Source organism: Heloderma suspectum, chromosome 15 (genome assembly GCF_057233095.1).
Source record: "Heloderma suspectum isolate Gila_16-S chromosome 15, 16-S_ref, whole genome shotgun sequence".
NCBI classification, from domain to species: Eukaryota; Metazoa; Chordata; class Lepidosauria; order Squamata; family Helodermatidae; genus Heloderma; species Heloderma suspectum.
This window is the reverse complement of record NC_139472.1, coordinates 18,995,732-19,008,735: the sequence shown is the minus strand read 5'-3', so window position 1 is coordinate 19,008,735 and position 13,004 is coordinate 18,995,732. Positions and strand designations below refer to the sequence as shown.

The window sequence follows — 13,004 nt, the reverse complement described above, 5'->3', positions numbered from 1 at the left end:
CAGCACAGTCAGATGCTATATCAAAATGGGATCCTATTCTGTATTGTATAACTGATCTCCAAATTGCATATGCTCTTAGGTCATTCATAGCTGGGTGTTTTGGGGTTTTGTTTTGTTTTTTGGTTGGGATGCAGCCAATTTAGCTAGTTTTTATAAACCTCACATCTTACTTAGCCATTCTGTTTTGTTAGGTTTCTCGTTACGGCTTTTCAATGCCTCACAAATATTATTCTAGCTGCCATCAGCATATATAAAAGGGGATGATGAATATTTTGGGTGGGGGTTCCCCACCTTATTTATTCTAGTTTTAGCAAGAGCATTAATATCCCCAAGAACCAGCATAAGATAACAAACGAACTGAAAACACAAGACAAAACACAGTCAAACGATAAATCCTTTTAACACTCTAACAGCTTACTCCCTCCATTCCTTCTCCTATGTGAGCCTGCCCGTATATTAAGATCTGCCTGGGCGATACATCTCTGGATCCGGCTGCTGTTGGAGATAAGGCAGCTGGATGGTAGTGATAGGGCCTTCTCTGTGGTGGCTCTTGAATTCCCTCCCTAGGGAATTCATGTGCCTGGCATGAGCTGATTATTCTTTTGGCACCAGGTCAAACCTTTATAATTTTCCCAGGACCTGTGGATTTTTAAACTGCTTTTATTGGTTGCTGCCATCTTTTTATCATTATTAATTTGGTCAGGTGATTTTGAAACCAAACACAAAAGCAAAATAACTAAATAAACAGAAACAATAGTATTTAAAAAATGAACACTCCCCCACCCCCTTTAGCAAAACTTCAGCAGATCTCACGTCAGGTTAGGGCTCAGCTGCAGTTTGGTGGGGGGAAAGAAATCTCATTTTAGGGTTCTCTGACTTCCCAATATTTGGATGCTCTCTGAAATAGCCCCAAATTAATTTACTGAAGGTATTTATAGTGTGCCCTTCGTCAAGGTTTACAGGACAGCTAGCAGAATCGTAACACAAGCTTTCCCTGAAGTGTGACCCAGCCAGCTGTAGTCTATAGTGCACAGCAAAGTGTGCAGTTCTATTGGTGATTGGTAATTTTTATTATTGTGTTGTTTTATTATGTTTTATTGTTGTTTTGATGCTGTGAGCCTGTATGTTCACTGCTTTGAAACTTTGTGGAAAGTGGTATATAAATCTGATTAATAAGTACGTAAATAACAAGTAAACACAATAGCCACTTAATGCAGTAAAAAAGAGAAAAACGCAGAAACTACAATAAAATGTGTGTGTATGTGATATAATTGGGCCTGGAGGCATCTTTTCCAACTTAGCCCATATATTCCATGGGATATATGTTCAGATACACACTATATAGGGTGGGAATCAGGACCATTGCACTAGTCTGGCGGAAAGACCCCTTGCTTTCCCGCTCCCTCTTCCCTCCCTACCCCATTTTCCTTTCGCTTTGTGTCTTTAGATGGCAAGCTTGCAGGCAGGCGGGCGGGCGGGCAGGGACTCTCTTGTTTTCACGGATTGCCTGTAAGCCGCTCAGGCAGCTGGGGGGGGGGGGTTGGCAGGGGAGCGGGATAAAAAAAAAAGCTTTGAAGAAATGCAAAATGAAAAAACGTGTGTGTGCTCTGAGTTACATAACCTACATACAGAAAGGAAAATTATAATGTATATAATGCGCACGCATGTGTGAATACACTACACACATACTATAGGCCTGCAAGCAGGGGTTGTTTGGTTTGGAGTGATTCAATGGAAGCCTTTCTTGGCCGAGGAGCCGGCTGAAAACAAACGAACAAAATGTGCGTGTGGGCAAAGTTATATAACCTACATATAGTGATGGAAATTATAACATAGATAACATCTGTGTGTGAGTGTGTGTATATATAATACATGCACATATATTCAGCATCATATATATACATCACACACACATATATAACACACACACACACATATATATAACTTGCACATAGTGATGGAAATTATGACATAGATAACATCTGTGTGTGTGTGTGTATAAAATATACACACGTATATTCAACATCATATATATACATACAGACAGACATAAAGCATCGCATGTATATCTATATATCACTTGCATATAGAGATAGACATTATAACATAGATAACATATCTGTGTGTGTGTGTGTGAGTGTGTGTATATATAATATACACACATATATTCAACATCATATATATACATTATATCTATCTATCTATCTATCTATCAGTCACACACACACACACACACACACATATCTATATAACTTGCACATAGTGTTGGAAATTATGACATAGATAACATCTGTGTGTGTGTGTGTATAAAATATACACACGTATATTCAACATCATATATATACATACAGACAGACATAAAACATTGCATGTATATCTATATATAACTTGCATATAGAGACAGACATTATAACATAGATAACATCTCTGTGTGTGTGTGTGTGAGTGTGTGTATATATAATATGCACACATATATTCAACATCATATATATACATTATATCTATCTATCTATCAGTCACACACACACATATATCTATATAACTTGCACATAGTGATGGAAATTATGACATAGATAACATCTGTGTGTGTGTGTGTGTGTGTGTAAAATATACACACATATATTCAACATCATATATATACATACAGACATAAAACATCGCATGTATATCTATATATCACTTGCATATGGAGATAGACATTATAACATAGATAACATCTCTGTGTGTGTGTGTGTGTGAGTGTGTGTATATATAATATGCACACATATATTCAACATCATATATATACATTATATCTATCTATCAGTCACACACACATATCTATATAACTTGCACATAGCGATGGAAATTATGACATAGATAACATCTGTGTGTGTGTGTGTATAAAATATACACACGTATATTCAACATCATATATATACATACAGACAGACATAAAACATCGCATGTATATCTATATATCACTTGCATATGGAGATAGACATTATAACATAGATAACATCTCTGTGTGTGTGTGAGTGTGTGTATATATAATATGCACACATATATTCAACATCATATATATACATTATATCTATCTATCTATCAGTCACACACACATATCTATATAACTTGCACATAGCGATGGAAATTATGACATAGATAACATCTGTGTGTGTGTGTGTATAAAATATACACACGTATATTCAACATCATATATATACATACAGACAGACATAAAACATCGCATGTATATCTATATATCACTTGCATATGGAGATAGACGTTATAACATAGATAACATCTCTGTGTGTGTGTGAGTGTGTGTATATATAATATGCACACATATATTCAACATCATATATATACATTATATCTATCTATCTATCAGTCACACACACATATCTATATAACTTGCACATAGCGATGGAAATTATGACATAGATAACATCTGTGTGTGTGTGTGTATAAAATATACACACGTATATTCAACATCATATATATACATACAGACAGACATAAAACATCGCATGTATATCTATATATCACTTGCATATGGAGATAGACATTATAACATAGATAACATCTCTGTGTGTGTGTGAGTGTGTGTATATATAATATGCACACATATATTCAACATCATATATATACATTATATCTATCTATCTATCAGTCACACACACATATCTATATAACTTGCACATAGCGATGGAAATTATGACATAGATAACATCTGTGTGTGTGTGTGTATAAAATATACACACGTATATTCAACATCATATATATACATACAGACAGACATAAAACATCGCATGTATATCTATATATCACTTGCATATGGAGATAGACGTTATAACATAGATAACATCTCTGTGTGTGTGTGAGTGTGTGTATATATAATATGCACACATATATTCAACATCATATATATACATTATATCTATCTATCTATCAGTCACACACACATATCTATATAACTTGCACATAGCGATGGAAATTATGACATAGATAACATCTGTGTGTGTGTGTGTATAAAATATACACACGTATATTCAACATCATATATATACATACAGACAGACATAAAACATCGCATGTATATCTATATATCACTTGCATATGGAGATAGACATTATAACAGATAACATCTCTGTGTGTGTGTGAGTGTGTGTATATATAATATGCACACATATATTCAACATCATATATATACATTATATCTATCTATCTATCAGTCACACACACATATCTATATAACTTGCACATAGCGATGGAAATTATGACATAGATAACATCTGTGTGTGTGTGTGTATAAAATATACACACGTATATTCAACATCATATATATACATACAGACAGACATAAAACATCGCATGTATATCTATATATCACTTGCATATGGAGATAGACGTTATAACATAGATAACATCTCTGTGTGTGTGTGAGTGTGTGTATATATAATATGCACACATATATTCAACATCATATATATACATTATATCTATCTATCTATCAGTCACACACACATATCTATATAACTTGCACATAGCGATGGAAATTATGACATAGATAACATCTGTGTGTGTGTGTGTATAAAATATACACACGTATATTCAACATCATATATATACATACAGACAGACATAAAACATCGCATGTATATCTATATATCACTTGCATATGGAGATAGACATTATAACATAGATAACATCTCTGTGTGTGTGTGAGTGTGTGTATATATAATATGCACACATATATTCAACATCATATATATACATTATATCTATCTATCTATCAGTCACACACACATATCTATATAACTTGCACATAGCGATGGAAATTATGACATAGATAACATCTGTGTGTGTGTGTGTGTGTATATAATATACACACATATAGCCAACATCATATATATGCATACACACATAAAACATCACTTGCATGTAGAGACGGACATTATGACGCAGATAACATCTCTGGGTGTGAGACCCCCCCCCCCCACACACACACGCGCGCGCGCGCCAGGCATCACATGCGCGCCCGGCGTGCCGCGCGCAGAGCCGGGAACGCCGCGGCGCGGCGCGGCGCGTCTCCCCCGCAGCATCGCCCGACGCTGGGCGCGCGCAGGAGGCCGGGCGGGCGGGCGGGGGGCGCGGCGCGCGCCCGGGCTCCGGCGGCAGCGCACCGCCGACACACCCCCGGCCGGGCGAGCCAATGGGCGGCCGCGCGGCGCGACACACCCGCCGGGGCGCCCCCGGCCGCCCGGCCCCGCGCGCCCGGCCGACCAGCGCCACTCGGCGCGGACGCTGAGCGCGCGGCGGGCCGGCCAGCAGCGGCAGCGCGGGCGCGGCGGAGCGGGGCCGGCGCAGGGTCGCGGCGGCGGCGGGACGCGGCGGCGCCATGGAGGCCGGCGGCAAGGTGAGCGCGCGGCGGCCGTCGCCTCGCCGCCTCCGCGCGGGTCTGCCCGGCGGGCGGGACGGGGCCGCCGGCTGCGGTCGGACCGAGGCGCCCCGCCGGCCGCCCGGGCCGTGTGGCGGCGGGCGGGCGGGCGGGCTGTCCGTGCCCCGTCTCCCGCGCGCCCTCGAGCCGGGCGGAGCGCTGCATGCGCCCCGGCTCCCCTCGTGGGCGCGCGGCGCCGCTTGGAACGTGGGGAGCTTCCAGGCGGCGGCGGCGGCGGCTCCCTCGGTGGCTCAGCCGGGAAGGCCTCCCCCGTCTGCCTCCCCGGGGCCATTTGGGGCACGAGATAGGCGCCCCCCCGCCCCCGCCTCTTTCTTACTCCTTCTGATCGTCTGCGTGGACCCCGCCCGTGTCACTTTCAAATTGGCTAAACGAGCGTTGCGTGTGGGGCAACCCGTAATACTCTCAGGGAAGGCAAGTACGTCTGGGGAGCACTTAAGCCTCCCCCGATTCTCCCCCCCCGCTCCCCAAAAATACCCACCTATCCACCCTAATCTTGAACGATCCCCTTTGCTCGCCTTTGCTCGGATGGCCTTCTCTCCGTCCCACCAGCCAGGACAGCTAGGCTGGTGGGGACGAGGGAGGGGGCCTTCTCTGTGGCGGCCCCCACTCTGTGGAGCTCCCTCCCTAGCGAGCTCCGCCATGCCCGCTCTTTAATGAGCTTCCGCCGCGCATGAAAAACGTGGTTGTTCAGGCAGGCATTTGGGGTGGGCGAGGGCAATTTTAGAAATGTGATGTTTTTAATGTTGAATTTTATTGGATAAACCGTTTTTATCGTTGTACATCGCCCAGAGTGGCTGGGTGACTGGCCAGATGGGCGATTAATGGGATCAATAAATAAATAAGCAAGCAAGCAAGCGGCTCGGGGAAAATCAATAGATGTCGTTTTCACTTCGAAGGCTATCAGGAGCAGATCGATCCCATTGATCTCTGCGGGATCGCTGTCGTAATTGCGCGCTCCCAGTCGATCCCCGCCGGGACGGGGTGGCGCGGGGGGGCAGCCTGGGGGAATTCGGGGGCCGCCACCGAATGCTCCGCGAGGAGAATCGACGGGATCCCTTTCGCTCGCCTTAAGCGAGGAAGCAGCTCTTACTCTGGGGGGCGTGATCGATTCTTGATGGACTGCCGAAGCTCATGTCCCTCGTCGAGCCTACGCACGATGGGCAGCCAAGGCAAAGAGAGAGAATCCGGTTCAGGCGAACGAGGAGGCAGGTTATGAATTAGGCGGGGGAGTCGGTTTCGGTCCAGAAGCCTCCTGTTGGAACTGGGGGCGCAGATCAGGATGGGAGCGATAAAGAAGTCCGGCAACGTGGCGTTTGAAGGGGAGGCAGATACAGGGGGAAACAACGGAGAGCCCCGCGGCACCCGCAAGATGCTGAGTTTCCGTGCCTGCCTTTCCATGCCTGCACCGCCGTCCCGCCCCAGCCATCGGACTGACTAGAACCAGAGATTCAGATCCGGGTTTGCAGCAGGGCAGCATGGAAATTTGTTAGCCTCCGGTTGGTGGCGGACGTGCGTGCGTCTGTGTGAGTGTTGGGAGCTCCTTTCCCTTAAGGGGCTTCTGGCTCCCCGGGGAAATAATTGGCTCCAGCTTTTGCTCCTTTCGGGGTCTGCATTTTCCTTGGCCAGCAGCACGATGCTGTGCACGCTACTCAGAAGTAAGCCCCGTTATGTTAAATCGGGCTTCCTCCCGGGAAGGCGCGCAGACGCTCGCAGACTAAATGGGATTTCGTTATTCGGAGTCACATCGTTGAACAAGCTCATCGGAATAAGGATAGCCCATCCTTATTCTTTTTGTCTTAAGACACCCCCCCCCCCGCCGCTAAAAAGAGCCCGCAGAAGCTGCGTTTAAAATGCCAGGACTTCTAAAAGCAGTCCTGATCCGGCATTCCTGCCCGAAACATGTTATCTGCTGTGTGGCCATTATTAGGCATTGTGTGTGTGTGTGTGTGTGTGTGTGTGAGCAAGGAAGACAAGATATTTCTGTTCGTGCGTGCTCCTAAAAGAGTGTGCCCATTGGCCACTGGAAATTTTGATAAACCAACTTACTCTGTCTCTGAACTAATCTGAGAGCCTTGAATGTTATGACTCACTGGACCTATGTTAGAAAGTTTGCAGCCCCTTAGCTGGGAGAAGAACAGCTTTTATTATTGCTTCGATTCAGAAATTTGGAGTCTTTGGCACGGTGTCTGTTTCCATTTGTTTTTAAGTGACACTTTTATTTATTTGGAACAAGTGCATCCCGTTCTCCCCCCAAGGCCATCGGGGTGTGTGTGTGCGCGTGTGTTATGTGTGGGTCGTGCCATTTGACTGACGCAACAACCCTGCAAGATGGCTAGGCAGAGCAAAAATAGCTGGCCCAAAGTTACCTGGAGAATGTGAGGTAGTGGTTAGAGTGCCGGATTAGGACTGGAGAAGACAGGGTTCAAATCCCCAATCGGCGATGAAGGTCATAGGGCCAATCACAGTGCCTCAGTTTAACCTACCTCAAAGTGGTGTTGTGAACTTAAAGTAGGGAAGGACACATTCACTGCCTTGAACTCCTCGATGGAAAGGTGGGATCTAAATATAGTAAATTTGAACCTAGGAGGCTGAGAATGATGGGAGTTGTAGTCTAACACATCTGGATCTAACGCATATTGACCTGGACTTAGAGCTGGTTTAACAGAGACTTTGTAGAATGGAGATGAATTCACGACAGGCTTGCCAAGCGAGAGAGCTGAGATTTCAGCTGATTTCATCCCCTTTCAAATGGTATTCTTACAGCTGCACCAGTTGTGTGGGGTTTGCCACAGGCCACATCTAGAATTAGTGTCCCTGAGTGGCTGCAGACAAACTGTGATGACTTTGTCCAGGATGATCCAACTGGGCACGTCGTGTCTGAACTGACCAGCACAGCCTGAATCCTGGGTGTGTTTGACATGACTGTGAATGCCGCTGGCTTCAGAGGGACTGACTCCCATGTGAACAGGTGTGGGATGGCACTTTCGGGCCCAGCTGCCACGTGATGGCGATTTGTGGAAAACGGGTTCTGCCCAATCATAGATACAGTGAGCTGGATGTGCATGTGTGAGGAGTAATTTTTGGAGTCCAGGAATTGTAATTTCTCCCCTGCTGAACCTGGGGAGAATTTGCTCCAGGCTCATATACCAGAAATGAGTGGGCGGTTTTTTTGCCGGGGGGGGGGGGGAGGAGAATTTGGCACCTGTCACCCATTTTATCATAAAATTGAGCCCTGAGCCCTTGCTGTATATGGGATTAAATACACAAATATTGCCTCTGTTGTGTGTACTTTCAGCCCTATGCACGTTTACTCAGACATAAGTCGCACTCCCAGGTAAATTGTGCTGATGATTGCAGCGATGTAAACGTGATCCTACACAATCACCACCAATCGTTTTGTGGTTTCCTGGCTTTTCTGCAGTTTCCCCCTCATTCTAAAAGGTTGAAATGCCTCTCCAAAGGCTTAGTGTTGTCCCCTCCCCTTTTCCCTTTGGCTCTGCCCACCCCTGGAATGCGGCCCCCGAGAATTTCTCCAATGTGGCCCTCGGCTGAAAGGAGTTCTGCACTTCGGGTGTGTAGGGTTTTGCGTGCACAGCACACTCCGACAACCAGCGGAGGCTGGCGGCTCCGATGTCAGTGGGGTGATGAATCCGCTCCGGGTTTCAGTCAGAACAGTCAGAACTCTAAAGGAGCTCTCCAAGGTGCTTCACATAGATTCAGTGGTGCTCAGCACCTTGGATAACTCCCTTAGACTTCTGACTGAAACCCGGAGTGGATTTCGCGCCCCACTGACATTGGAGCCACCAGTCTCCACTGCCTATAACAGTGACTTGGAAGGATGTCCCAGTGTGTTACTCCTCAGTAAGTGTATCTCGGATTACAGGCTTGGGTTGCAACCTTAGGCTTGTTTACGTGGGAAGGAGCCCTACTGAACTCAGTGTGTTTGGGTGCAATGCTATGTGCATTTACGTCGGTGGGTGTTACTTCTGAGTAGATACTATAGGATTGCACTCTTCTGAGTAAATATGCATAGGACTGGGTTGTTGGTTACTTTGGCTTGGAGCCATACTTGGAGTTGACCCCTGAAATCAATGGGACTAAAGCCAATGGGCCTGGTGTAAGAATGGCTGAGTCTGGATCCAACGGTCTGAATTTCCTGAGACGAAGGTCGCTTTTACACTGGCTTATGGACCATAGCATCAGCGGCCCGGGGGTTTGGTAGGATTCACGTTTGGTTTGGGCAACAGTTAGGTCATTTCCCCCTGGGTTCTGCCGCCTCCACTTCTCCTTTTATCACAGGGATATAAATTCTGGCCACCTGTGAAAGAGGAAATGTATGGCATTATGCTTTATTTTTTATATATATAGAATTTGTGATTTGCAGAGTGCTTCTGTAATTATTTCCATCGCACCGTCTGCCAGGTCTCTGCCCCAAGGGGCATGCCATTTGAAATGCTGACATTGGGTAGGGGCAGCAACCTGGGGAAGACAGATGAGGGAGTGGTGAGAGGGAGAGGAGAGGGCTGATCTGCGCAGAAGTTTTCCCAGATAAATGTTTTGGATCTTTTTTTCTTTTTAAAACTGTAAAATATTTATTTCTAATATATTAGAAATTAGAAATGATATAATCATTCAGATTATTAAATTTAATTAGAAATAATTGAATTAATAATAATTCAATGATTTCTTTCACTTAAAATTATTTTCACTGCTCATGATGAGCTTCCTTAAACATTATTTTCACATTTTAATGTTTTTTCTATCTTATTACACTATATATATATATATATATATATGTATATACACACATATATGCTCAATTACAAGTATACTACTATATGCTAAACATAAAGTATCTATAAAAATAGATATGAGAAATATGTTTAAGGTGCAATCCTATCATGTTTCAACAGAAAAAAGCCCTACAACTCCCTGCAGATGTAGGACTTTTTTTTGTCTAAACATGCATAGGATTGCACCCTTAAACCCTAGATACGTTAAATTAACAACTAGAGATTACTATTTCATTTCAAACAGGTAAACTTTGTTCTTTCCCATAATGCCTGGAGGGTTAACTTACAAACCTATAGATAAGTGTTTACTACATGAAATATCGTATAAATATCCCTGCCATAAGTATACTGTAAATTCTAGACATATTTCTACAATAATATTGCATCCATATGATTCATATTTTTGTGTTTTGTATAGGGGTTTCTGTCCCGTTGTAACTTCATTGGTTTGAGTTATAAGGCTCCAGCAGAGTAGATGGAAATTCGGTGGTGGTGGTGGGGTGATATTTATGATAAAAATGCTAACAAATTCTCCTCTCGAAACCCAATTTGTAAAAACAAAAAGAGAAAACATGTATGAAATGAAATAAATAAAAACATGTACCTGACTTTCAGGTTTGATAGCTGAGTTAACTCCAGATTTTGGATAGTATTCAGCTTTTGGGATGCCTGTGTACGTCTCAATAAATGCCTGGATTTAGTGCGTGTTTTTTGATGTTTCTCCAAAAGTAGTTCTTGAAACTCAAATGTCAAAATTATCTGTTTTTCAGTATCTCATATATCTAGGAAAATACAGTTCTGTAACCTTTATAGACATCCTTCCCCATGACAAAATAGGAAGATGTTTAATAATAGGTTTTTTTAACGAATTGCTAGGCATTTCAAAATTGTCTGAGATATTTCAGCTTACAGAGGGGAACAACTACTGTACGAAATAACTTCTAAGCTAGTGATTGGTATATTATTTCAGATGTTAACTCATGTGTAGCATTCTGCATCCTGTTACATGTTTACTTACTGGATTTCTCAAGAGCTACTTGCTTATGGGGCAAGGACTCCTCCAGGAGACCAGATTGTAGACTGGAACCGAGTTGCATCTCCTGTTCCTTTTTTGTCCACCGCTTGCCACTGTCCTGCCGATGACCGACATAAAGAACAGAAAAGGGGCAGAAATTCTTCAGCCTGGCTACTGAAGCAAGGGGGGTTTAAACTGCAGGTAAATGGAGAGGAACTCTTCTCAACAACCCTGTGAGGCAGACTTGGTTGAGAGATGGCGACTGGATCTAGGTCACCGAATGGGGATTCAAACTCAGATGTGCGAGGCTGAAGGCGAAAAGCCAGGGGCAAAAATAGCAGCCTATTTTAGCTTACTGCCAGTAACTCAGCCTTAGGAGAGGTGTTTCAGCCTTTAAGAATGGTGGAGAAAAACATGCTAAGGCTGGGATACCACCAAGTGATAAGGGAAAAGGGGGTAGAACCAGGGGAACGGGTTGTAGCCCTCTGGGGAACCCCAGAGGGCCAGAGTACGACTTCAGGCAGGCCAGATATGGCCCACTGGGCTGAGATTTGATACCCCTGATGTAGACAGTAGTTGACCAAAGGGCCAAATTGGTCACCAGGGTTGGGGTGATGGGTCAAGTTTCCCCAACTTCCTCTGGTTGACTTGTTTAGTTGGCTATCCTCTCCCCCCCCACCACCTTGAAGGAAGAACTGGAGAAAATACCTGGGATGGTCACCTGGGAACCATCCTGTTCTTTCGTGGTCATTTATCCACATCCGTCTGTCCTCCTGACGCTGACCAAGATGGGGCCATGGACGAATTGGAAGATGTGAAAGCCCAGAGGTGTGGGCAGCCATGAACTGGTGGGCCAGTTTTCGGCAACCAGGTGATCAAAGAGAGGGAGCATCTTCTGTGCAAAGAAAGGCAACCGAGTCTGGGGCTACTTAGCTTAGAAAAAAGACGGCTAAGGGGGGAATATGATAGAGGAGATTTATGAAATTATGCATAAATAGACCCTCCAAGTACAAAGGCAGTGTACATTTGAATACTGGTTGCAGATGGCCAAGGGAGGGTTTTGTAAAAGAGCAGAGGTGGGCAACCACCTTTGTGCCCCACTTGTCAGCTTCCTGGAAGCATTTGGCTGACCACTGTTGGAAACAGGATGCTTGAGGAGATGGGCCCAGAGTCTGGTCCAGCAGGGCCCATGTTCTTAAGCAGAGAGAGTGACTGAGGCAAGACATCATGGTTGAGTGAAGAACTGAACCCGTGCCTCCTCAATCTGATGCTCTAACCCAGCCTTCCCCAACTTGGTACTTTCCAGATGTGTTGGGCCATCACCACCAGTCAGCATGGCTATTAGCCTTGGGAATTGTAGTCCAACACATCTGAAAAGCACCAGGTTGGAGAGAGCTGCTCTGACCACTATACCATACTGGCTCTCAGTGTGTTGTAAGGACTCCCTCCCTTTATAATTGTAGGAAATGCTCAGAAGGGAGCTTTTCCCCCCAGCGGTTTTGGTTTGGAAACTGCTGGACCACTCTGGCCCTTGCACATTGGCAACTTCTGTCGGGACCTCTACCAGGGATGGGTTTGTCAGTGGAAATAAATTCGGTTGCCTGTGGCGACACATCCAGGCATTTATCCAGGTCTCTGATTCCTTTGTTTTTAAGAGGGAGCGCCCAGCCCCGGTTGTGCTTTGATTCTGGCCTCCAAGACCGCAAACGCTTTGCTTTGCTTTGTCTCCAGTGAAGGCAAGACAGGAGACGGCCCG

The 13,004-nt window shown here is 44.6% G+C and overlaps 1 protein-coding gene across 3 annotated transcripts in view; it reads left to right on the top strand.

The window, feature by feature from the left end:
- Positions 1-5,024: 5,024 nt before the first annotated feature.
- Positions 5,025-13,004, top strand: part of LOC146335454 (solute carrier family 2, facilitated glucose transporter member 1) — a 40,610-nt gene continuing 32,630 nt past the window's right edge. Inside the window, exon 1 of one of the 3 annotated variants that reach the window (XM_084821802.1) lies at positions 5,025-5,398. Coding sequence is in view for 2 of the 3 variants with exons in the window: in XM_084821803.1 (XP_084677929.1) it covers positions 5,381-5,851 (471 nt within the window). In the remaining variant the exon portion in view is untranslated. Of the gene's footprint in view, positions 5,852-13,004 lie in introns of all 3 variants that reach the window. The other 2 variants (XM_084821804.1, XM_084821803.1) reach the window with 2 other exon arrangements.